The 23,276-nt window shown below is 48.4% G+C and overlaps 1 protein-coding gene across 1 annotated transcript in view; it reads right to left on the reverse strand.

Annotated features, from left to right (window-relative positions):
* MUC16 (mucin 16, cell surface associated) overlaps positions 1-23,276 on the reverse strand; it is a 220,729-nt gene that overhangs the window by 98,780 nt on the left and 98,673 nt on the right. The window contains exon 7 of the mRNA XM_058425754.1: positions 1,074-22,781. Within this exon, the coding sequence (XP_058281737.1) occupies positions 1,074-22,781 (21,708 nt within the window). The remainder of the gene's footprint in view (positions 1-1,073; positions 22,782-23,276) is intronic.

The raw sequence follows: 23,276 nt of genomic DNA on the forward strand, positions 1-23,276 counted from the left end.
ACAAAACTAATGTGAAGAAGGAGAGGGAGCAAATCATTCTCCTGGAGATATTGTCCAGTGAGGCAGAAACTCGAGTCGTTGGAGGGCCTCTTTGGATTTGTGTCCAGAACAAAAGTTGGTGCCAAGCTTAACCCTTTCAGAGGAATGGAATCCCCAAGAGGTTCCTTCCTTTATCTGCTGACCTCTTGGAAGTAGTGTTTCCTCCTTCTAGGCTCTGGGTGCCTCTTACCTTCTTAGGTACTTTGTTCTCTCTATTTTCATTAATTCACCTTTTCCTTTCACTTATCCCTTTTGTCTCTTGCTCAACTCAAAGGGAGAAACCCTCCCTTATGTCTATGTAGTATTTTAGCTGTTCTTCTAATGCCCTATACCTCACTGATGCTCCCTTCATTAGAATCCCTGAGAACCCCCATGTTGCCAAAGCACTTCTCACCTCATTTCAACTTGGCAATTCTGTGGTATTTAACAGAACTTACCATTTCTCCTTCCTAAAACCCTCCCCTCCTGTGGCTTCTGTGATGCCAGAACTTCTTGCTTTTTCTGTTACCTCTCTGACCCCTCCTGTTTAGCCCAACAGTTAGGAGCATGAGTTCCTAGTGACACACAATTTGAGTTCTTATCCTAGTTCTGTCACTTTCTAGCTATATGACCTTAAGAAAGTTACTTAATCTCCCTGTGCCTAAATGTCTTCATCTCCAAAATAGGCTTATAATAGTCTCTACATCAATTAGTGTTACAATTGAGGATCAAATAGCTTAATAAAACTGCATTTGAAACAGAATAAGTACTGTTATAAATATTTTCTGTTGTCATTCTTATTGTCATCATCATCGTTACTAGTAGTAATATTAGAACACCTATCATGATACTGTAATGATTCAATTATTTGCTTTTTATTTTTGTTTCTCCAATTCCTAACCCAGTGCCTAGAAGTGAAATTAGATAAACACATGTTTGCTAAAAGAATTTCTGGTACAGGAATAAACTAGTTAACTCTTTTTTTTGGCTTCTTAGGAAGGGGTCATTTCCTATGAGCCCCCAATAATGGGATTGTAGGGGCTGTGGGTCCTTACTTGTCAACCGTGTTGAGAGTGAAGGAACTTGATAAGCACTTGTCACTGTTCCCAGCTCAACGCTCTCTGTCATTCTGGTACCCCAAATGGGTGATGAAGATGTCCTGCCTGGTTGGCTTGAAGTGTCCAAAGTACTGACCATAACCAAGTGTCCTTCAGTAGTGCTGCTCTCTGTCCCAAGACTGGTGTCCACTCTATGTGGGGTAGCTGAAGAGGAAGTTGTCTCAAGGAGGGCTGGGATGGTTGAAGAATCAGTGGTAGTGAAGGTTGAAGAGGAGAATGGCACAGGAGTGGATGAAGGCAGGCTCTCTGAAATGGTGGACAGAGTAGCATCCCCAGGGCCTGACTCTGTCCTATAGGATGGACTACCAGAACCTGAGATGGCTCGTGGAACTCCAGTGGTGGCAAATGAAGTCATGGCCTCTGATAGAGAAGGCATCACTGTGCCAGTGGAAATAGTCTCAGCTGAAAGCAGCAAATCTGTACTCAGATGATGAGTACTTTCTGTTACAGACATAGTAAACTTGGATTCTGGGAAGGAGGTTATCCCAGTGGACTCCATAATAGATGGAGAAGCATTAAAGGGGGTGATTATGTCCACTGGAATTTCAGTATACTGTGAGGCCGGAGGCCGGTCTGGGGATGATGTTTTCACAGAAGAAGTGAAATCAGTCTTGGAACTCTGTAAAAGGTGAGTGGACCCAGGAGAAGAAGCTGTATTTGTTGGTGTGACTGAGCTGGTGTCCGGGGACATGTTAGTCTTCCTAAATCCAGAAGTCAGATGAGAAAATGGCTCTGCCTCAAATCTTGTGGTCTCAAAATTGGTAAGCATTGATGTGGAAATAGAGGTTTCAGCCATGGAAGAGGAAGTACCCACTGGGTATGTAACCTTGGATGGCTCCGAGTGGATCGAAACAGAGGAATACAGTTCATGTCCAGAACTGGTGGTTCCCACATTGGTCACTGCCATGCTTGAAGAAGGATGAATTTTCTCTGTATCTGTGGTGACTTCAGAGGCAGCCAGTATTTGAACAGAGGTGCTGCTCAGATTTGGAGATAAACTGGTTCCAGGTTCTGTGCTTGTGTCTGTAGCCTTCACCATGCCTGGGGTGAGGAGTGAAGTCACAGAAAAAGAGGAAGGGATACTCTGCGGTAATGTGGAAGAAACAGAAGGTGAGGTCGTGACAGGTAAGGACAACAGAGAAGATGAAGAGCTAGTTTTTTCCACAAAGGGAGAGCTCTTCCATGATGGATTTTCAGGACTCCTACTCATAAGAGTTGTCATCTCTGAGTGTAAAAATCTTGGAGGAACAGTTGAATGGGTCCTTGCCAAGGGGGCTGTTGTTGTGGCCAAGGTAAGAGTACTCTGTGCTGTAGCCCCAGGAGAACTTGTTTGGGCGGTGATGGTCATTTGTGTTGATTCTGACATCATGGATGAGGAAGAGAGTCTGGTGATCACTTCAGTGATGATGTCTGGAGACATTGTGGACTGATCAGAGTCAGGGATGTGTGTTCTATTAGAGGACACGACTTCTGTCATGGAGACCTCAGTAGTAGCACTAGTGGGCACTCCAAAAAGGACTGCACTTGTTTCTGTGATTGAGGTGGTCTCTTCAGAGGTGCTAGTCTCCCTGAATTCAGGAGTCAGTGAGAATGTTGGCTCTGTCGGAATCCTCCTAGTCTCAGAGAAGGCAGGAGTTGATGTGAAAAGAGTGGTATCCTCCACAGCGGAGGTGATACCCATTGAAGGTATGGTTGTGGTTGTTCCTGAGTCAGCTAGGACAGAGGAATGAGATTCATGAACAGAACTGGAGGTCCTCACTTTCGTCACCGCGGTGTTTGAGGAAGGATGAATTTTCTCTGTATTTGTGATGATTTCAGAGGTGGCCGGTATTTCAACGGAGGTGCTGCTCAAATTTGGAGATGAACTGGTTTTAGGCTCTGAGCTTGTATCCAACACTTCTGTAGTCTTCACCAGGCCTGGGAGGATAAGTGAAGTCACAGGAAGAGGAGAGGAGGGGCTACTGTCTAGTAATATGGAGGACACAGGAGAAAGTGAGGTCGTGAGAGGTAATGATGTCAGAGAAGAGGAAGATCTAGTTGTTTCCACAAAGCGAGGGCTCATCCATGACAGATTTTCAGGACCCCTGCTCATAAGATTGGTCATCTCTGAGTGTGAAAGTCCTTGAGACACAGTTGAGTGGGTCCCTGACAAAGAGGTCATTGAGGTGCCCAAGGGAAGGGTAACCTGGGATGTAGCCAGAGAAGAACCTGTTTGGTTGGTGATGGTTATTTCTGCAGATTCTGTCATGGTGGGGGAGGTAGAGAGCCTGGTGACAACTTCATCGGAGATGTCTAGTGACATTGTGGACTGAGCAGGGCCAGGAATGGATGTTCTGCTAGAGGTCATATCTTCTGTCCTGGAGACCTCAGGAGTGGCACCAGAGGGCATCTTGTAAAGGACAGTGCTTGTCTCTGTGGATGAGGTGATGTCCTGGGAAGTTCTGGTCTCCCTCAGTCCAGGGGTCAGAGATGACATTGACTCTATCTCAATCCTTGTAATGCCAGAGGAGCCAGGCATTGTTGTGGAAACAATGTTATCTCTTATAGAGGAAGAGGTGACCACTGGAGATGTCACTTTTGTTGGCTCTGAGAAGCCTGGGGAAGAGAAATAGAGTTCCTCTCTAGCACTGGTGGTTTCCACATGGGACGCTGCTGTATTTTCAAAACCCTGAATTGCCTCTGTCTCTGTGGTGGCTTGAGAAGTGGCCAGACTCTCATCTGAGGTAATATTCATATTGGGAGCTGAAGTGGTCTCAGGTTCCAAGCTTGCATCCAACACGTCTGTGGCCTTCATCATGACAGAGGTGAAAAGAGAAGTGACAGGGACAGGAGAGGAGTGGCTACTCCCAGATGGTGTGGAATAAAGTGGCAAAGGTGAGGTTACTGCAGAGGAAGACACCAGGGAAGATGGAGGGCTGTTTTTTTCCACAGACAGGGGGCTTGGCCATGACACATCCTCAGGACCTCTGCTCATAGGAGTTGTCACCACTGACTGTGGAAATCTCTGAGTTGCAGCTGAGTGAGTTCCTGGCCAGGAGGCTGTGCTTGATGTGTCCAAGGTAAAGGTACCCTGTGAGGTAGCCCTAGAAGGACCTGTTTTGGGGGTCATGGCCATGTCTGTTGATTCTTTCCTTGTGAGGGGGGTAGAAAGTCTAGTGATGGTTTCTGTGGAGGTGTCTGGTGACATTGTGGATTGAGCAGGGCCTAGGATGGATGTTCTGCTAGAGGAGATGGCTTCTGTCCTAGAGACCTCAGTAGTAGCACCAGTGGGCACACTAGAAAGGACAGTGCTTTGTTCTGTGGCAGAGCTGGTCTCTTCAGAGATGCTGGTCTCCATCAACCCAGGAGTCAGTGAGAGCGTTGACTTTGTTTGAATCCTACTGGTGTCAGAGAAGGCAGGGGTTGATGTGAGAACATTTGTATCTCCTGTGGGGTAGGTGATACCCATTGAAGATGTGGCCTTTGCTGTCACTGAGTCAGCTAGGACAGAGGAAGGAGATTCATGTGTATAACCTGAGGTTACCACATTGGTCATCTCCAGTTTCTCTGTATCTGTGGTGACCTCAGTGGTGGTCAGTATTTCAGCTGAAGTGCTGCTGAAATTTGGGGGTGAACTGGTTTCAGGTTCTGAGCTTGTACCCAACAGCTCTGTGGTCTTCACCAGCCCCGAGGTGAGAAGTGATGTCACAGGAAGTGAAGAAGAGTGGATGCTGTCTGGTAATGTGGAAGAAACGGGAGAAGATGAGGTCATGACAGGTGAAGACAGTGAGGAAGAGACAGAGCTGGCTTCTTCCACAGAGGGATGGCTCGGCCATGGCGCACCTCCAGGAGTTCTACTCATAAGAGAGGTAATCTCTGAGTGTGAAAATCCTTGAGATGCAGTTGAGTGGGTCCCTGACATAAAAGTTGTTGTTGAGGTGTCCAAGGTAAGGGTACCCTGTGATGTAGCTCCAGGAGAACCTGTTTGGGTGGTAATGGTCATTTCTGTAGATTCTGCCTTGATGGGGGAGGTAGAGAGCCTGGTGATCACTTCAGTGGATATGTCTTGTGACATTGTGGACTGATCAGGGCTAGGTCCTCTGCTAGAGGACATGACTTGTGTTCTGGAGTCCTCAATCGTGGCACTAGTGAGTGCCTTGTAAGGAACAGTGCTTGGCTTTGTGGCTGAGTGGATCTCCTGGGAGGTGCTGGTCTCCCTTGGTGTGGGGGTCAGGGTGGATGTTGACTCCATCTCAATTCTTATTATCTCAGAGGAAGCAGGTATGGTTGTAGAAACAATGTCTTTTACGGTGGAAGAGGTGACCATTGGAGATGTCACTTTGGATGGCTCTGGGAGACCTGGATAAGAGGAATAGAATTCTTGTCTAGCACTGATGGTGCCCACCTGAGTCACAGCTGTGTTTTCAGAAAGCTGAATTGCCTCTGTCTCCATGGTGGCTTTAGAAGTGGCCAGACTCTCATCTGAGGTGATATTCATACTGGGAGGTGAAGTGGTCACAGGTTCTAAGCTTGTGTCCAACATGTCTGTGGTCTTCATCATGACAGGGGTAAAAAGAGAAGTCACCCAGAGAGGAGACGAGTGGCTACTCCCAGATGGTGTGGAATAAAGTGGCAAAGATGAGGTTACTGCAGATAAAGACACCAGGGAAGATGGAGGGCTAGTTTTTTCCACTGATGGGGGGCTTGGCCATGACACATCCTCAGGACCTCTGCTTATAGGAGTGGTCATCCCTGAGTGTGGAGATCTGTGAGTTGCCGCTGAGTGAGTTCCTGGCCAGGAGGCTCTGCTTGACATGTCCAAGGTAAAGGTACCTTGTGAGGATGCCCCAGAATGACCTGTTTTGGGGGTGATGGTCATTTCTGCTGATTCCGTCGTGGTGAGGGGAGTAGAAATTCTAATGATTGTTTCTGTGGAGATGTCTGGTGACATTGTAGATTGAGCAGGACCTGGGGTGGATGTTCTGTCTGAGGAGAGGGCTTCTGTCCTGGAGACCTTAGTAGTAGCACCAGTGGGCATTCCAGAAAGAGAAGCACTTCTCTCTGTTGCTGAGCTGGTCTCTTGATAGGTACTGATCTCCCTTAATCCAGAAGTCAGGGAGGAAGTTGGCTCTGTCATCATAGTTTCTGGGAAGGCAGGAGTTGATGTGAAAACACTTGTATTCCCCAGAGTGGAGGTGGTAGCCATTGGAGATGTGGCTTTTGTTGTCACTAAGTCAGCCAAAACAGAGGAAGGGGATAGATGTTTATAAATCAAGGTCCCTACATTGATTACAGGTGTGTTTAAGGAAGGACGAATTTTCTCTGTATCTTTGGTGACTTCAGAGGTGGCTAATATTTCAGCTGAGGTGCTGCTTAAATTTGGAGGTGAACTGGTTTCAGGTTCTGAGCTTGTGCGCAACATGTCTGTGGTCTTCACTGGGCCAGGGGTGAGAAGTGCAGTCACAGGATGAGGAGAGGAGGAGATGCTCTCTGGTAATGTAGGGGAAAAAGAAGTTGAGGTCATGGCAGCTGAAGATAGTGAGGAAGACACAGAGCTGGCTTCTTCCTCAGAGGGAAGGCTCGGCCATGGCACATGTCCAGGAGTTCTACTCATAAGAGTGGTCATCTCTGAGTGTGAAAATCCTTGAGACGCAGTTGAGTGGGTCTCTGACCAAAAGACTGTTGTTGAGGTGTCCAAGGTGAGGGTACCGTCTGATGTAGCCCCAGGAGAACCTGTCTCAATAGTGATGGCACTTCCTGCTGATTCTGTCATAATGGGGGAAGTAGAAAGCCTGGTGATCGCTTCAGTGGAGATGTCTGGTGACATGGTGAACTGGTCAGGCCCTGACATGGATGTCCCCCTAGAGGAGGTCACTTCTGTCTTGGAGACCTCAGTGGTAGCACCACTGGGCACTTCAGAAAGGACAGTGCTTCTCTCTGTGGCTGAACTGATCCTCTCAGAGCTGCTGGTCTCCCTCAATCCAGAAGTCAGGGAGGATGTTGGTTCTATCTGAATTCTGCTGGTCTCAAAGAAGTCAGAAGTGGATATGGAAACACTCGTTTCCCCCATGGTGTAGGTGGTACCCACTGGAGATGTGGCTTTGGGTGTCTCTGAGTCAGCTAGGACAGAAGATTGTGATTCATGTCCAGAACCGGAGGTCCCCACGTTGGTCACTGCTGTGTGTGTGGAAGGATGCATGGCTTCTGTATCTACAGTGTCTTCCAAAGTGGTCAGTCTGTCATGGGAGGTGCTGCTCAAATTTGAGGTGGAACTGGTTCCGAGTTCTCTGCTTATGCCCATCCTGTCTGTGGTTATCACCAGGTCAGGGGTGAGAAGAGAAGTCACAGGAAGAGAAGGGGAAGGGAAATCCTCTGCTAATGTAGAGGAAACAGGAGAAGGTGGGGTCGTGGCAGGTAGAGACAGCAGGGAAGAGGCAGAGCTGGTTTCTTCCACAGAGGATTGACTAGGCCATAACACATCACCAGGGCTTCTGCTCACAAGGGTGGTCATCTCTGAGTGTGAAAATCTCTGAGTCACAGTCGAGTGGGTTTCTACCCAGTTGGGTGTTGTTGATATGTCCACAGTATGAGTACTGTCTGGTGTAGACCCAGGAAGACCTGTTTGTGTCTTGATCATCATTTCTGCTGATTCTGTCATTATGCGGGAGGTAGGGAGTCTGGTGATGGTTTCTGTGGAAGTCTCTGGTGACACTGTGAGCTGAGCAAGGCCTGAGATGGATGTTCTGCTAGACAAGGTGACTTCTGTCCTGGAGACTTCAGCAGTGGCATCAGTGGGCACTCCAGAAAGGACAGTGCTCATCTCTGTGGCTGAGCTGGTCCCCCCAGAGCTGCTGGTCTTTCTCAGTCCAAGGGTCAGGGAGGATGTTGGTTCTGTCTGAATTCTGCTAGTCTCAAAAAAGCCAGGAGTTGATGTGGAGACACTTGCGTCCTCTATGGTGGAGGTAATAACCATTGGAGATGTGACTTTGGATGTCTGTGAGTCAGCTAGGACAGAGGAAGGGGATTCATATCCAGAACTGGAGGTCCCCACATCGGTCACTGCTCTGTTTGAAGAAGGATGAGTTTTCTCTGTATCTGTGGTGACTTCAGAGGTGGCCAGTATTTCAACTGAGGTGCTGCTCAAATTTGCAGGTGAGTTGGTTACAGGTTCTGAGCTTTTGTGCAATATACCTGTAGTTTTTTCCAAGCCAGACGTGAGGAGTGAAGTCACAGGAAGAGGAGAGGAAGAGATGCTCTCTGGTATTGTGGAGGAAACAGGAGAAGGTGAAGTTGTGGCTGGTGAAGACATCAGAGAAAATGAAGGTCTAGTTTTTTCCAGAAGGGGAGGGCTCATCCATGATACATCCTCAGGACCCTTCCTCATGAGAGTGCTCATCTGTGAGTGTGAAAATCCTTGAGATACAGTTGAGTGTGTCGTTGTCAAAGAGGTTGTGCTTGACGTGTCCAAAGTACTGGGGCCTTGTTTTGTGGCCCCTAAAGGACTTGTATGGGTGTTCATGGTTATTTCTGCTGATTTTGTCATGACAGGGGATGTAGAGAACCAGCTGACGGTTCCTGTGGAGATGTCTGGTGATATTGTGGATTGAGCGGGACCTGGGATGGAGGTGACGTCTTCCTTGGAGATCTCAGTAGTAGCACCAGTGGGCACTTTAGAGAGGACAGTGCTCATCTTAGTGCCTGAGCTGGTCCCTTCAGTGCCGCTGGACTCCCTCAATCCAGGGGTCAGGGAGGAAGCTGGCTCTGTCTGAATCCTCCTAGTCTCAAGGATGGCAGGAGTTGGTGTGAGAACACTTGTATCCCCCATGGTGGAGGCGGTACCCATTGGAGATGAGGCTTTGGATGTCTCTGAGTCAGCTAGGACAGAGGATTGTGATTTATATCCAGAGCTGGTGGTCACCACACTGGTCCCTCCTGTGTTTGTGGAAGGATACATGGCTTCTGTATGTGCAGTGTCTTTGTAAGTGGTCAGGCTCTCATGGGAGGTGGTGCTCAAACTTGAAGATGAACTGGTTCCAGGTTCTGTGCTTGTACCCAAGTTATCTGTGGTTGTCACCGGGCCAGAGGTGAGAAGTGAAGTCACAGGAAGGGGAGAGTGGGGGATATGTGCTGGGAATGTGGTGGAAACAGGATGAGGTGAGGTCATGGCAGGTAAAGACAGAGGGGAAGATGGAGGGCTGGTTTCTTTTACAAAGGAAGGGCTAGGCCATGACACACCTCCAAGACCTCTGCCCATGGAAGTGGTCATCTCTGGGTGTGGAAATCCCTGAATTACTGTAGAGTGAGTTTTTACCCAAGAGGGTGTGGTTGCTGTGTCCAAATTAAGGGTACTTTCTAGTGTAGACTCCGGAGGACCTGTTTGGGTTGTGATGGTCATTTTTGCAGATTCTGTCATGACAGAGGAGGCAGAAATCCTGGTGATAGTTTCCACGGAGATGTCTTGTGGCACTGTGGACTGCTCAGGGCCTGAGATGGATGTTCTGCTAAAGGAGATGGCTTCTGTCCTGGAGACCTCAGTAGTAGCACCAGTGGGCACTTTAGAAAGAACAGTGTTTGCCTCTGTGGCTGAGCTGGTCTCTTCAGAGGTGTTGGTCTCCCTCAATCTGGTGGTCAGTGAGGAAGCTGGCTCTGTCTGAATTTTCCTAGTGTTAGATAAGGCAGGAGTTAATGTAGAAACACTTGTATCCCCCATGATGGAGATGGTACCCATTGGCGATGTGGCTTTGGTTTTCTCTGAGTCATGTAGGACAGAGGAAGGGGATTCATGTCCAGAACTGGAAGTTTCAACTTTGGTTACTGCTGTGTTTGAGAAAGGATGAATTTTCTCTGTATCTGTGGTGACTTCAGAGGTGGCCAGTATTTCAACTGAGGTGTTGCTCAAACTTGGAGGTGAACTGGTTTCAGGTTCTGTGCTTGTGTTCAACACCTCTGTAGTCTTCACTTGGCCTGGTGTGAGAAGCGAAGTCACAGAAGCAGAAGAGGAGTGGCTACTTGCTGGTAACGTGGAAGAAACAGGAGAAGGTGAGATCATGGCAGATAAAGACAGCTGGGAAGATGGAGGGCTGGTTTCTTCCACAGGGGGAGAGCTAGGCCATGGCACATCTCCAGGACCTCTACTCACAAGAGTGGTTATCTCTGAGTGTGGCAATCTCTGAATTGTAGTCGAATGGGTTATTACCAAGGAGGGAGTGGTTGATGTGTCTAATGTAAAGGTACTCTCTGGTGTAGACCCAAGAGGACTTGTTTGGGTCTTGATGGTCATTTCTGATGATTCTGCCATGATGGGGGAGGTAGGGAACTTAGTGATTTTTCTTGTGGTGGATATTTCTGGCAACATTGTGGACTCAGCAGAACCCGAGATGGATGTTCTGCTAGAGGAGGTGACTTCTGTCCTGGAGATCTCAGTAGTAGCACCAGTGGGCACTTCAGAAAGGACAGCACTTGTCTCTGTGGCTGAGCTTGTCTCCACAGAACTGCCTGTCTCCCTCAATTTAGGGCTCAGGGAAGAAATTGACTCTTTCTGAATTCTGCTAGTCTCCAAGAAGTGAGGGGTTGACATGGCAACAGTTGTGTCCTCCTGGGTGGAGGTAATAAACATTGGTGATGAGGCTTTGGATGTTTCTGAGTCAGCTAGGGCAGAGGAAGGGGATTCATGTCCAGAGCTGGGGGTCTCCACATTGGACGCTGCTGTGTTTGTGGAAGGATGCACATGTTCTGTATTTGTGGTGTCCTTGCCAGTGGTCAGTCTCTCCTCTGAAGTGTGGCTCAGCTTTGGAGGTGAACTTGTTACAGGTTCTGGGCTTGTGTGTAACGTGTCTGTGGTCGTCACTGGGCCAGAGGTGAGAAGTGAAGTCACAGGAAGAGGAGAGGAGGAGATACTCACTGGTAATGTGGAGGAAACGGAAGGAGGTGAGGTTGTGGCAGGTAAAGACAGCAGGGAAAGGAGAGAGCTGGGTTTTTCCACAGAGGAAGAGCTTTGCCATGACATACCTCCAGGACCTCTGCTCATGAGAGTGGTCATCTCCGAGTGTGGAAATCTCTGAGTCAAAGTTGAATGAGTCTTTGCCTGGGACTCTGTGGTGGATGTGTCCAAGGTAAGGGTATCCTGTGATGTAGACCCAGAAGGACCTGTTTGGGTGAGGATGGTCATTTCTGCTGATTCTGTCATGGTGGGTGAGGCAAAGAGCCTTGCCATTGTTCTTGTCGATATTTCTGGCAACATTGTGGACTGAGAAGGGCCAGGGATGGATGTTCTACCAGAGGAGGTGACTTCTGTCCTGGAGACCTCAGCAGTAGTACCAGTGGGGACTTCTGAAAGAACAATATTTGTGTCAGTGGAAAAGTTGGCATTTTGGGAAATGCTGGTCTCCCTCAGTCCAGGAGTCAAGGAAAATGTTGACTCTGTCTTAATTTTTGTAGTCTCAGAGGAAACAGACATTGATGTGGAAACAGTTGTATGCCCCATAGTGGAGGTGGTATCCATTGGAGCTGTGGCCTTGGTTTTTTCTGAGTCAGCTAGGACAGAGGATTGTGACCCATGTCCAGAACTGGCGGTTTCCACATTAGTCACTGCTGTGCTTGTGGAAGGATGCATGGCTTCCATAGCTGTGGTGTCTTCATCTGTCGTCAGTATCTCATGTGAGGTACTGCTCAAATTTGGAGGTGAACTGGTTGTAGGTTCTGGGCTTGTGCCCAATGTGTCTGTGGTCATCACTAGGCTAGAGGTGAGCAGTGAGGTCATAGGAGAAGGAGTGGTGTGAACGGTCTTTGGTAATGTTGAGGAAACAGGTGAAGGTGAAGTCATGGCTGGTGAGGGCATCAGGGAAGAGGAGAAGCTGGTTTTCTCTATAGAAAGAGGGATTGTCCGTGATAGAATCTCAGGGCCCTTGTTCATGAGAGTGGTCATTTCTGAGTGTGAAAATTCCTGAGTCATCATCGAGTGTGTTCCTGCCCTGGAGCGTGTAGCTGGTGTATCCAAGGTAAATGTGCCCTGTGATGTAGATCCAAGAGGAGGGCCTGTTTGAGTGATGATGGTCACATTGGCAGATTCTGTAATGCCAGGGGAGATAGGCAGCCTGGGGGTCATTTCAGTGGAGATGTTTTGTGACTTTGTGGAATGATCAGGGCCGGGAATGGATGTTCTTCTAGAAGAGGCAACTTCCGTCCTAGAGATCTCAGGAGTAACACCAGTGGTCACCTTGTGAAGGACAGCACTTTTCTCTGTGGATATGATGGGCTCCTGGGAGGTGCTGGTTTCCTTCAGCCCATGAGCCAGGGAGGATGTCGACTCCATCTCAATCCTTGTAATCTCAGAGGAGCCAGGCATGGATGTGGAAAAAATGGTGTCCTTTATGGTGAAAGAGGTAACCACTGGAGAGGTGACTTTGGGTGGTTCTGAGTAGGCTGGGACAGATGAATAAGATTCCTTTTCAGAAGTGGTGGTCCCCACATTGGTTACTGCTATGCTTGTGGAAGGATATATTTTTCCTATATCTTTAATGTCTTCAGAAGTAGTCGGGATCTTATGTGAGGCGCTGCCCAAGTTTGGAGGTAAACTGGCCACAGATGCCAGCACATCTGTGGTCTTCACCAGGCCAGAGGTGGGGAGTGAGGTCAGATGAACAGGAGACGAGGGCCTACTTTCTAGTAATGTAGTAGGCACAGGGGACAGTGAGGTTATTGCTGGTAAAGACAGAAGGGAAGAGGAAGAGCTGGTTTTTTCCACAGAGGGTGGGCTTGTCCCTGACATGTACTCAGGAACTCTACTCGTAAGAGTGGACACATCTAATTGTGAAAATCCATGAGTCATAGCTGAGTGGGTCCCTGCTTGTGAGGTTGTGATTGATGTGTCCCAGGTAAGGGTATCCTGTGATGTAGCCCTATGAGGACCTGTTTGGGTGGCAATGGTCATTTCTTCAGATTTTGTCAGGCCAGAAAATGTAGAAAGCATGGTGACAGATCCTGTGGAGGTGTCTGGTGACATCGTGGGCTTTTCAGTGCCTTGGATGGATGTTTTGCTAGAGGAGGTGAGTTCTGTTCTGGAGACCTCAGTAGTAGCAGCAGTGAATGCTTTGTCAAAGACAGTGCTTGTGTCTGAGGATGAGCCAATTTTCTGAGAGGTGCTAGTCTCCCTCAGTCTAAAGATCAGGGAGGAATTTGTCTCAGACTCAATCTTTGTCATCTCAGAGGATCTGGGCATTGATGTGGAAACTATTGAGTCCCCCGTGGTGGAAGTGATAACTACTGCAGATGTGGCTTTATATGGCTCTGAGTCAGGTGAGACAGTAAAATAGAATTCATGTGGTGAACTGGTGGTCCCCACATTGGCCACTGCTGTGTTTATAGAAGGATGCATTGTGTGTGTATCTGTGGTGGCTTCTGAAGTGGCCAAGGTGTTCCTTAAACTTTGAGGTGAACGAGTCACAGGTTCTAAGTTTGTGTCCATGTCTGTGATCTTCACCAGTGCAGGGGTGGGTACTGAGGTCACAGAAACAAGAGAGGAGGTACTGTGCACTTGCAATGTGGAAGTTACAGGAGAAGGTGAGGTTGTCACAAGGACAGGTGCCTGAGAAGAGAGAGAGTTGGCTTCTTCTGCAGAGAAAGGGCTTGTCTTCGACACATCATTGAGATCATTGTTCACGACAGTGGTTGTTTTTGAATCTACAAAATCCTGAGTTCCGGCTGATGGAGTTCCTGCCGGAGTGGCTATGGTTGATGTGTCCAAGGTCAGTTGGCCAAGAGATGTCACCTCAGAAGGATCTGTTTGTGTGGTGATGGTCTTGTGTGTAGATATTGTCATGGGAGGAGAGTTAGAATGTCTGCTGCTGGCTTCAGGTGAAATGTCTGGGGACTCTGTTGACTGAGCAGAAGCTGGCATGAATGTAGGATCATAGTAGGTGACTTCTGCCCTGGAGACCTCAGTAGCAGCATCCATGGACACACTGGAGAAAACAATGTTTGACTCTGCAGTTGAGTTCATCACCAGGGTGGTGCTGTTCTCTGTCAGTTCAGGAGTCAGGGGGGATGTTGACTCTCTGTCAATATTTGTAGTCTCAGGAAAACCAGGTGTTGATGTGGAAACAATAGCATCCTCCGTCGTAGACCCAGTAACCTTTGGAGGTGTGTGTCTAGATGGCTGAGAGTGGATTGAGACAGAGGAATACAGTTCATGCATAGAACTGGTGGTCCCCATATTGGTTTCTGCTGTGTTCTCTGAAAAGTGAATTGTCTCTGTATTTGTGGAGGCTTCAGAAGTGGGTCTCTCACCTGAGAAGCTACTTGCACTTGGTAAGGAGCTGGTCACAGGTTCTGATCGTGCGTTCAACATATCTGTGGTCTTCCTCCCGCCAGAGGTGAGAAGGGAAGTCACAGGGAGACGAGAAGCAGGGCTACTTCCTGATAGTGTGGAATAAAGAGGTGAATGTGAGGTTATTGCAGGTAAAGGCACCGGGGAAGAAGGAGAACTGGTTTCTTCCACAGAGGGAGGGCTTTGCCATGACACGCCCTTAGTACCTCTGCTCATAGTAGTGGTCTCCTCTGAGTGTGGCAATCTCTGAGTCACAGGTGAGTGTGTCCCTTCCCAGGAAGCTGTGCTTGATGTGTCCAGGGTAAGGGTCGCCTGTGAGGTAGTCCCTATAGGACCTGTTTGGTTGGTGATGGTCATTTCTGTGGATCCTGTTACAATAGGAGAAGTGGAGAGCCTGGTGATGGTTTCTGTAGAGATGGAGGGTGACATTTTGGAATGATCAAGCCCTGAGATGGATGTCCTGCTAGAGGTGAGAACTTCTGTCCTGGAGACCTCAGTAGTAGTAATAGTGGGCACTTCTGAAAGGACAGTGCTTGTCTCTGTCACAGTGTTGATCTCCTCAGACATGCTGGTGTCCTTTAATCCAGGAGTCAAAGAGGATGTTGATTCTGTCTGAATTCTAGTCTCAAAGAAGGCAGGGGCTGATGTAGAAACACTTGCATCCCCCATAGTGAAGGTGGTACCCACTGGAGATGTGGCTTTGGATGTGTCTGAGTCAGCTAGGACAGAAGATTGTGACTCAAGTCCAGAAATGGAGGTCCCCACGCTGGCCACTGCGGTGTTTGTGGAAGGATGCATGGCTTCTGTATGTGCAGTGTCTTTGTAAGTGGTCAGTCTCTCATGTGTGGGGCTGCTTAAATTTGGAGGTGAACTGGTTACGGGATCTGGGCTTGTTGTGCCCAACACATCTGTGGTTGTCACCAGAACAGAAGTAAGAAGTGCAGTCACAGGGAGAGGAGAGGAGGGGATGCTCTCTGGTGATGTGGAGGAAACAGGATAAGGGGATGTCATGGAGGGTGACATCAGGGAAAACCCAGAGCTGGTTTCTTCTACAGAGGGAGTTGTCATCCATGACACATCTCCAGGATTTCCACTCCTAAGAGTGGTTATCTCTAAGTGTGGGAATCCCTGAGACATGGTTGAATGAGTCCCTCCCTGGAAGAGCGTGGTTGATGTGTCCAAGGGAAGGGTACCGTGTGATGTAGCCCTAGGAGTAGTTGTTTGAGTGGTGATGCTCATTTCTGCAGATTTTGTCATGATGGGGGAGGTGAAGAGCCTGGTGATCATTCCTGTGGAGATGTTGGGTGTCATTGTAGACTGATCAAGGTCTGAGATGGATGTTCTGCTAGAGGAGATGACTTCTGTCCTGGAGGCCTGAGTAGTAGCACCCGTGGGCACATAAGAAAAGGCAGTATTTGTTTCTGTCGCTGAGCTGGTCTTCTCAGACGTTCTTCTCTCCCTCATTCTAGGGGTCAGGGATGCCGTTGACTCTGTTTGAATTTGGCTAGTTTGAGAGATATCAGGAGTTGATATGAAAACACTTGTGTCCCCAATGGCGGAGGTGGTACTCATTAGAGGTGTGGCTTTCGATGTCTCTGAGTCAGCTAGGACAGAGGATTGTGATTTATGTCCAGACCCGGAAGTCCCTACATTGGTCACTGCTGTGTTTGTGGAAAGATGCATGGTGGCTTCTGTGTGTGCAGTGTCTTTGTAAGTGGTCGGTCTCTCATGAGTGGTGCTGCTCAAATTTGGAGGTGAACTGGTTACAGATTCTGGGCTTGTTGTGCCCAACACATCTGTAGTTGTCACCAGAACAGAAGTAGGATGTGCAGTCACAGGAAGAGGAGAGGAGGGGATGCTCTCTGGTGATGTGGAGGAAACAGGAGAAGGGGATGTCATGGCAGGCGAAGACATCAGGGAAGACACAGAGCTGGATTTTTCCACAGGGGGAGTTGTCATCCATGGCACATTCTCAGGACCCATGCTCATGAGAGTGGTCACCTCTGAGTGTGGGAATCCCTGAGTCACAGTTGAATGAGTCCCTCCCTGGGAAAGTGTGGTTGATGTGTCCAATGGAAGGGTACCGTGTGATGCAGACCCAGGAGGACTTGCTTGGGTGGTGATCGTCATTTCTACAGATTTTGTCTCAATAGAGGAGGTGAAGACCCTGGGGATCTCTCCTGTGAAGGTGTCAGGTGGCACTGTAGACTTATCATGGTCTGGGGTTGAAATTTTGCTAGAAGAGATGACCTTTGTACTGGAGACCTCAGTAATAGTACCAGTGGGGACTTTGGAAAGTAGAAAACTCCTGTCTGTGGAAAAACTGGACTCCTGAGAGGTACTGGTCTCCCTCAGTCTAGGAGTCAAGAAATATGTTGACTCTCTCTTAATGTTTGTAGTCTTAGAGGAACCATGCACTGGCATTGATGTGGAAGGAGTTGGATCTCCCACAGTGGTGGCGATAACCATTTGAGTTGTGGCTTTGGGTGTCTCTGAGGCAGCCAGTGCAGAGGAATGGGATTCATGTCCAGAGTTGTTGGCTTTCACATTGGTCTCTGCTGTGTTTATGGAAGGAAAAATTTCCTTTGTGTCTTTACTGTCTTTAGAAGTGGCCAGTATCTTATCTGAGGTGCTGCTGAAATTTGGAAGTGAACTGGTCACAGGTTCCAAGCGTGTACGTAATATGTCTGTGATCTTCGCTAGGCCAGAGGTGAGAAGTGAAGTCACAGGAGAGGAGAGCCTATCCTCTGGTAAGGTAGAGGACATCGGGGAAGGTGTGGTCATTGCAGGTGAAGACAGAAAGGAAGAGGGGGAGCTGGTTTCTTCCACAGAAGGAGGACTTGTCCATGATACATCCTGTGGAATTCTGCTCGTAAGAGTGGTCACATCCAATTGTGAAAATCCATGAGTCATAGCTGAGTGGATGCCTGCCTTGGGGGTTGTATTTGATGTGTCCATGGTAAAAGTATCCTGTGATGTAGCCCCATGAGGACCTGTTTGGGTGGTGATGGTTATTTCTGCAGATTCTGTCATTATTGGGGAGGTAGACAGCCTGGTGTTGGTTTCTGTGGAGATGTCTAGTGACACTGTGGACTGATCAGGGCCAGGGATGGATGTACTGCTAGAGGAAGTGACATCTGTCCTGGATACCTCGGTCGTGGCACCAGTGAGCGCTTTGTAAGGAACAGTGCTTGTCTCCGTGGATGAGGTGATCTCCTGGGAGATGCTGGACTCCCTCAGTTTAGGAGCCAGGGAGGAAGTTATCTCAGTCTCAATTCTTGTAGTCTTAGAGGATCTAGGTATTGATCCGGAAGTTGTGGTGTCTTCCACGGTGGAGGTGGTAACATTTGGAGATGTGACTTTAGATGGCTCTGGGTCAGCTGAGACAGTAGAATGTGATTCAAATGCTGAACCGGTGGTCCCCACATTGGTCACTGCTGTGTTTATGGAAGGATGCGTTGTCTTTATATCTGTGGTGGCTGCTGAAGTGGCCAATATGTCATCCAAAGTGTTGCTCATACTTTGAGATGAACTGGTCACCATTTCTAAGCTTGTATCCACCTTGCCTGTGGTCTTTACCAGTGAAGAAGTAAGAACTGAAGACACAGAAACAGTAGAGGAGGTACTGTGCCATTGTGGTGTGAAAGCAACAGGAGAAGGTAAGGTTGTGACAAGGACAGGTGCCTGAGAAGGAGAGCTGGCTTCACCCTGAAAGGGAGGGCTTGTCTTTGACATGTCTTTGACATCATTGTTCATTGCAGTGGTTATTTTTGAGTGGGCAAACCCCTCAGTCACCACTGATGGAGTCCCTGCTGAGGTTTCCAAGGTTGATGTGTCTAAGGCAAGTGGAATCTTTGATGTAGCTCCAGAAGATCCCGTCTGTGTGGTGGTCATGTGGGTAGATATTGTCATGGGAGGAGAGTTTGAAAGTCTACTGCTGGCTACTGAGAAAATATCTGGGAACTTTGTTGACTGAGCAGGAGTTGGTATGAATGTTGCATCAAAAGAGGGGACTTGCATTTTGGAGGCTTCAGTAGTAGCTCCCACAGACACATTGGAGAGGATGATGTTTGACTCTGTAGTTGAGTTCATCTCCTGGAGGGTGCTGTTCTCTTTACGTCCAGCAGTCAGGGAGGATGTTGGCTCTCCCTCAATGTCTGTGGTCTCAGAACCAGTTGTTGATGTAGAAGCAAGAGCGTCCCCCATGGTGGAGGCAAGGACCATTGGAGATGTGGCTGTGGATGGTTCTGAGCTGACTGGGAGAGCGGAATGCAGTACATGTGCTGAACTGGCGGTCCCCATATTGGTCACTGCTTTGTTTACGGAAGGATGAATTGTCTCTATATCTGCGGTGGCTTCCAAAGTGGCCAGTATCTCATTTGATGTGTTGTTCAAATTTTGAGGTGAACTGGTCACAGGTTCCGTGCTTATGTTCAACGTATCTGTGGTCTTCACCAGTCCAGAGGTGAGAACTGAAGTCACAGAAACAGGAGAGGATGTATGTTGCCCTTGTAACGTGGAAGTGGCAGGGGGTATGGTTGTGACCAAGATAGGTGTCAGGGAAGAGGGATAGCTGGTTTCTGCCACAGAGGGAGGGCTTGTCCATGACACATCCTTGGGACCTTTGCTCATGAGAGTGGTCTTCTCTGATTGCATAAAATCTGGAGTCACAGCCAATGGAGTCTCTGTCAAGTAAGGCATGGTTGATGTGTCCAAGAGATATGAACCCTGTGTTGTAGCTCCAGTAGGACCTGTTTGGGTGGTGATGGTCACTCCTGAAGATTCTGTCATTATCAGAGAGGTGGAGGGGTTGGTGCTCACATTTGTAAATGTGTTGGTAGAAGTTTTGAAGTGATGAGGGCTTGGGATGGATGTTCCACTAGAGAAAGTGGCTTGTGTCTTGGTGACATGAGTAGTAGCATCACCACTAGACACATGGGTAATGACAGTGCTTGTCTCTGTAGCAGAGCTGGACACCTGGGATGTGCTTCTCTCCTGAAGTCCCTGGTTCACAGAGGACACTGTCTCAATCTCTGTGGTCTCAGAGGAGCCAAACACTGATGTGGAAGAAGTGATGTCCCCCATGATGTGGGAGGTAACCAATGGAGATGTGGCTTTGGATGACTTTGGATGGACTGGGACAGGAGAATGTTCAGAACGGGTTACCTCCATATTCATCACTGCTGTGTCTGCAGAATGATGAATTGGCTTTGTAAGTCTAGAGGCTTCATAAGTGGATAATGCATCATCTGCTGTACTGCTCAAATTGGGAGGTAAACTGGTGCCAGGTTCCAAGCTTATCCTCGACATGTCTGTGGTCTTCCCCAGGCCAGAGGTCTCAGACAAGAAAACTGAGGTCACAGGTGGAGTAGAGGAGGGACTGTGTCCTTGTGATGTCAACAAAATATTGGAAGGTGAGGTTGTAGCATGGATAGGTACCAGGGAAGAGGAAGAGCTGGTTTCTTCCACAGAGGGAGGGCTTGGCTGTGATGTATCCTCAGGATCTTTGCTAAAGAGAGTGGTCTTCTCTGAGTATGTAAATCTCTGAGTCATAGCCAATGGAGTCCCTGTCCAGGAGGCTGTGGCTGATGTATCCAAAGTAGGTGCACTTAGTGATGTAGCGCCAGGTGGACTTGTTTGCATAGTAAGGATCATTCCTCCAGATTCTGTCATGGCAGGGAAGTTAGACAGCCTGGTGATGGCTTCTGAGGGGCTGTCTGACGACCTCATAGACTGGGCAAGGAATGAGCTGGATAATCTCTTAGAAGAGGTAATTTCTGTTCTAGGCCCCTTGGTGATCGCAGTGGAACCTGGAGAAGAGATAATACTTGTTTGTGTGGTTGAGCTGGTGTCCATGTAAGGGCTGAAGTCCCTCAGTTCAACAGTCAAGGAGGAATTAGGCTCTGTTCTAGCCCTTGTAGACTCTGGCCATGTGGTTGTTGACACAGAAACAATTGCTTGTTCCCTGGTGGAGGCAGTAACCACTGGAGATGTGAGTTTGGATGACTCTAAGTGGGCTGGGACAGTGGAATGAGAAGTGTGTTCGGAACTTGTGACCCAGCCTGTGGTCTCTACTGTGTTTGTAGAAGGGTGAATTGCCTCTTTGTCTGTGGTGGACTCAGAAGGGGCAATTCTGTCATATGGGCTGCTTTTCCAACTTGGGGATGAAGTCGTCACAGATTCCAAGTTTATGTCCAGTGTATTCAGGGTCCTTAATACACTGGAGGAGCTGGTAACCTCCTTGATGGTCTCTTCTGAGACAGAATTCATCTCAGTGATCCAAGGTGCACTTGAGGTTGATTTTTCTTTCTCATTCCAAGAGTCAGATGTAGCTCTTGCCTCTGTTGTAAGAGCCATCTGCCCTTGTCTCTGAAGAGTTGGATCTGGAGTTTTTGCTGTGTGTGGGATCACATCCAGAGTTGTTGCTGCTGATCTGGCCACCTGCCCTGGATGTGCAGAAGTTGTGGTGGGAAGCTGAGTAGAAGTCTGCTCTGCCTTTTTGCTTGTGAGATATGGTCTTGAAAAAGTAACTCCAGAGCTCCTTGCCATTGCAGCTGGTGTGACTGCACTTGTAACGTCCCCTATAGAGAAGGGCAGCTGCGAGGTAGCTGGGCTGATCATGGTTTCCAAAGTGAGTTCTTGAGGAGTTGTGGCCCCCTGAGGAGCTGAGGTAGTGGCTGTGGCTGATGACACAGATCTCCCAGTGTCCCAGTCAAGAGTGGACAGAGAATCAAACAGAAAAGCGGTCAGGGGCATATTTGGGTCAGTCTTTGTACTAGCATGATCTGTAGAAACCATTGAAACAGGCACATCTTCTGCTTCTGTACTACTGGGAGTCCAACTTGTACTTAAAATGTCAGGAACTGAGATGCTCATCCTCTGGACATGAGAAAAAGTTGAGATGGGAGTAGATGCAGCTGTGTCTGAGAGACTCAATGTTCTTTCACTTGTACTGGCCTCTGTCCTTACAGCTGAAGCATCAGAGGATGGAGTGACCAGGCTGGTTCCAATGACAGTTATAAGGCCATGGGGAGTAGACATGGAGTCTAATTCAGTGCTTGAGGCTAAGAATGAAGTTGTATGCATTGTAGAAATTGTTCCAGGAGAACTTGCAACTTTCAAGTTTGAAGTCATGTCTGTGACAGTCCAGGAATCTGATGCAGCTGTGGAGGACCAGGTGGGAGGGTGTTCTGTAGAAGATGTGCGCCTCTCTGTGGCCAGAGTGCTGTCCATGGTACTCACACCCACTTCTGGGTTGGGTGTGGTAGTCAAGATTGAGTTGGTTCCCATGGTGGTGATGGTGGTGGAAATACCTGGAGTAGGAGCAGTGGTTACATCCAGGATGCTCACTTCCATAGGAGATGAAGTCTGAGATAGATGCCCAGCAGTAGGGGCAATGTCACTGGTCACTGCACTTACGACGGCCATCAGAGTCTCAAGCCCTATTGAAGGGGATGTGACAGATGATGCAGAGCTTGTTTTTCCTCCTGAGGGATTAGTGAAGCTGGTAATGCCTTGGTCTCCAGAGGGCAGAGATACTAGTGAGGTGGTTTGTGCTGTGGAGGTGATGTATAATGTGTTTGTGACATCAGGAGATGCATCAAGGGTGATGTCACTCCCAGATGTCTGATCTGACCAAGAACTAGTTGATGAATAAGCCTTGTTCACAGATCGACTTGTCTGTTGTTCAGCTGCCATCGTCTTGTTATTCAGGACAGTGGAGGGAATGGCTGTGGTGCTGACCCATGTCTCGGTTTTATGTTTGGATTTATCTGTCACTGAGCTCACAGAGTTTGGGTTGGTTACAGGGTCTTCAAGGATATTGGAAGATGTGCTCAGAGAGACAAGTGTGTCCACTGTGGTCCCTCCAGTAGAGCCATGCCACATAGAGAATTCCATTCCAGTTGTCTTTGAAACCAGTTCTGGACTGCTTTGCTGACCAGTCCCTGTGATGCTTCTAGCAGTTGGTGACTCTAGTGAGACAGAGGGCATTGTGGCCGGTGACTGCCTTGTCCCTCCTGGAGTTCCAGAATAAAGGTTGGTCCAAGCCTCAGGTGGGGATGGGGAGAGGGAGACCCTTTCTGTAGCCAACGTATTTTCTGTTGGTGACTTGGTTGGTGATGTGGCTCCTGTGGGCAGGTGAGAGAGGCTGGTGCTGCCACTTCCTAGGGCTGTGGACTGAAGGGTGACTGGTTCCACTGTGGTCTCCATGGGAACAGTTGTTTCTGGAGTCTTCCAAGGAGAATTTCTCACAGTGGACCTGATCTCTGGGCTGATGCTGGGTTCCTTGGAGCTCATGATTTTGAGAGCGGTAGACATTTCTGGGCTTCCTGGGGATGTGCCTGTGATTAGAAAGTAAGTCAGTGGTGTATATGCAAGTGGTACAGAAGATGAGGTTTTTTTGTTTGACACTATCATTCATTTCCTCCCGGGATTTCAATTAAAACTATTTCCTCCTTCCCTGGGAAAGAAAATGTTGAGCTTTTAATTCTCACACTTTAAGCCTCTGGACACCAGGGAACACATTAAACATTCCAAGGGAGATGGTGAGGTTAGAGCTTTGACCATCTGGCTTGCTCAGGAGAAATTATCACCTTTAGCTCAGTTTTTCCCCATGCCCCATATAAAAGGGCTCTTTGTATAAGGGAGGATGTGATGAACCAGGGCTTCACCCATGCAAGAGGCTACCCCCAAAACTATTTCCACTTTTGTCTTTGGAGCTTGCCCTTGCTAAACCAGTTTCAGCTTACAACTTTCAGCCTCCTCTAGGTTCCCCCAAATCTTAGTTCACTGCAAAGCTACTTAAGGATTTGAGAAGAAAGAGGATAAGGGAGATG

Source organism: Hylobates moloch, unplaced genomic scaffold (assembly GCF_009828535.3).
Source record: "Hylobates moloch isolate HMO894 unplaced genomic scaffold, HMol_V3 SCAFFOLD_12, whole genome shotgun sequence".
NCBI classification, from domain to species: domain Eukaryota; kingdom Metazoa; phylum Chordata; class Mammalia; order Primates; family Hylobatidae; genus Hylobates; species Hylobates moloch.